General features: G+C 33.2%; 1 protein-coding gene across 1 annotated transcript in view; it reads right to left on the reverse strand.

Moving 5' to 3' along the window:
• Positions 1-1672: 1672 nt before the first annotated feature.
• The window catches only part of LOC118751571 (tRNA-dihydrouridine(16/17) synthase [NAD(P)(+)]-like), a 15423-nt gene continuing 14094 nt past the window's right edge, over positions 1673-3001 (reverse strand). Inside the window, exons 2-4 of the mRNA XM_036486392.1 lie at positions 2917-2973; positions 2669-2843; positions 1673-2462 (exon numbers count right to left, since the gene is read on the reverse strand). Coding sequence (XP_036342285.1) covers positions 1995-2462; positions 2669-2843; positions 2917-2973 — 700 coding nt within the window. The 3' untranslated portion in view covers positions 1673-1994. The remainder of the gene's footprint in view (positions 2463-2668; positions 2844-2916; positions 2974-3001) is intronic.

Below are 3001 nucleotides of genomic sequence, written 5' to 3' on the forward strand. Positions count from 1 at the left end.
GGTTAAGTGTGCACATCAGTTCGGACGGTCAAAATTGTTCGGCCGAAATTGGTCGGCCTCTCGGATGCAATGTGCGCCTAGCGTTATACGTTGTACCAAAAATTGAAAATATACGGCACGCAAGCAATGAAAAAGCTTTATATTGCATTTCCAGTGCCTTATCTTCTTTTAATTCAAAAAATTCCAACTCTTCTTCGCTTTTCTTAAAAAGGAGTATTTCGGATATTGTAAATTCATCCCCAATTATATTACATAAAAAAGGGTTTATGAAGTATGCAAACGTACATTTAAATAATTTCAAATCGGCAAGATAATGATGAAATATTCTTTTTTTGAAATCATGAATAAATAGACGTAGTTTAGTTTCAAAACATAAAATATTTTGCGACAAATCAAAAACATTTTTATTCTCTCCTTGTAGAGACAAATTCAAGTTTTGCAAATGTGCCATCATATCGGTGAAGAATAATAAGTCAGAAACCATCTTTTATTCTCCAATTTGCGTATGTGCGGGGCTGCCACCTTGGCTCAAACCGTGCCATTTTTAGCCCTATTTTACATCGAATGGCACTTAATTTTTCAATTAGGTACAATGTGCCAAAATGACACTTTCGAAAAATAGTAATATTTCAATACATTTTTGTGAAATTTTTTGCGTGTACTTCTTTTTCTCAACTAAAATTTTCTAATTTCTAAGGTTATTCAACTGGTTTATCTTATTTCGGCATTGCATTTTTGTTTTAGAAATGTGGTTCTTACTTTATTTTTTAATGGGAAGGATTTAACCTTTTTTGGCACATTTATTTTTCTATTTGGCAAATTTTGGCACTTTTTTATCCTCAATATGGCACCTTATAGCTAAGGATAGTTGACAGGGTTGCGTGTGTATATGAAAAGATTAAAATAAAAAAACAACACAATGGAAAAGAATGTCCAGCAAAGAAATGTGTATTTCAAAAAGTAAAAGGAGACAAAATGTTCTAAGCAAAAAATAAAAGATATTAAACAAACCGCTTATCCAAATTAAAAAAAATTGGTACCAAAGAGGACTTAAATAGCTTTTAAACAGAACGAACGAAGGTTACCACTTCTATTTATATTTATTTCTATAATCGAATACAAAAGAAATGCATATACCTGACCCAAGGTTTTTTCTATGGTAATTAAAAACATTTTATATTGAAATATTTTTCAATATCTGGCTTTCCGCTGGCTTTCCTCGTTTAGACATTTCAGTTTTAAAGCTATTTTAGTCCTCTTTCAGTCAATACCAAACTTGTTTAATTTGGATAAGCGGTTTGTTTACTTGTTTACGTTAGACTTTTATTTTCGACTTAAAAATATCCGGCCAAGTTTAACTGTTGAAAAAAACGTAACTGTTATTTATGGTCCTTGCTTTCATATTATCAGGAGTAAAGCCCTTTCCTTGCCCTTTGCAATTAAAGGTAGAAAAGGCAAAAGAAGGTAACATTAACTGGGTATACATATATGGAATCAGGGAAAGCTAAATCGCGGACATTCTTAATCAAATATACTCTATCTCTTTAGCAGAAAAAAAGGCAGTTTCCATAAAATTCGTTCCCTGCTAATAAATTTACACTAGCACACCTGAAATTAGTAAGGTGGTGATTTACTCACCTTTTTTTCTTATATGAATAAAAAAATAAGTAGATTTATATTGGCTGTTATCAACCAAAATTTCTTTTTCACTCGAGATATATACATAGATATCAGAAACCGTCATAGGACAAATTAAAATTTTTTTGGTTGATAACACCTTTTTCTCATACCCAGTCACATATAACTTTTATTTGAGTATTCCTTATGGTAGGAATAGTATACACAAACAACCTTAAGCAACTTGACTATGTATGGTATATGTTTATAAATGTATGTATATCAGTTTGAACTAATAGCAAGTTTAGTTTCATAATTTAAAATCAACTGTTCCCATTAATAACACGGTTGTTCTCGTCGTTAGGTAAACTATTGGCCTAATCTATATCTTTAGAACACTGTACAGGCATGTCTTCCACATCCTCTGATAAAACATACTCTCTTTTGCCCTCATTTTGACATTTAAATAATTTTGATTTAACAATTCGAGATTTAATCATAATACCATGCCCGAGGCAATCATGATCTTCAGAGTAACATTTATCGCGACAGCAAGTGCGACACAAACGATATTCACATTTATTACCCACAGGATTAGCACATTGACTACAACATTCTAAACTGCGCACATGTTTTCCTTCCGGTATATTGGGCCGTCGCATGCGCCTACGTAGCTTCTTCATGCGCTTGCGGGAGATCTCATTTCCTTCGATATCGAAAAATTGACGTTTAGGACGATTAGGGTCCTCAGCAAGGCGCATCTTCTCAGCAATTATTTGTTTGTGTGTCTCAGGAGTCAAACGAATGTATGGTTGACAAAGCCATGGTGGCAAAGATAAATTAAACTGAAATGAAAAGCGATACTCAAATCATTAAGCACGTGGTTACATATAAATTAATATGAAACGGAAATCTGTGTGAAAATGTGTTTATTGCGTGCTCACTACTGCGTGTACGTGCCTTGAGTGAGATTACAACACTTAATTACGCATACGCAGTGTGTGTGTTGCAAGTGAACATATAATCAACACTTAAGTAAATAAATACCAACACCCTGCTTGATAAACAAAATACTGGGGTCCACCTCCTCAACATCATATATTTTTGCGCCTAAATGGTATGGTTCATATTTGCTTTTAATCTTATCTACCACGGTACGAAAATGCTCCAACTGATTGGACACAGCTAATTCTTCCCGCAACGCTGAATTCGGTCGTAAATTCATCCTTTTTATTCAAATATAAAATACATAAATAAAAAATATTTAGACATCATACAAGGAAAACTATATCTACATACAAATGGTGGAAGATTTTAAATAAATGTCCCCGGATATAAGAAACAGGGCATGGATATTTCCGCACAAAGTTTAGATACTCGCTTG

This window comes from Rhagoletis pomonella, unplaced genomic scaffold (genome assembly GCF_013731165.1).
Source record: "Rhagoletis pomonella isolate Grant_MI unplaced genomic scaffold, Rhpom_1.0 Rhpom_scaffold_00810, whole genome shotgun sequence".
Lineage (NCBI taxonomy): Eukaryota > Metazoa > Arthropoda > Insecta > Diptera > Tephritidae > Rhagoletis > Rhagoletis pomonella.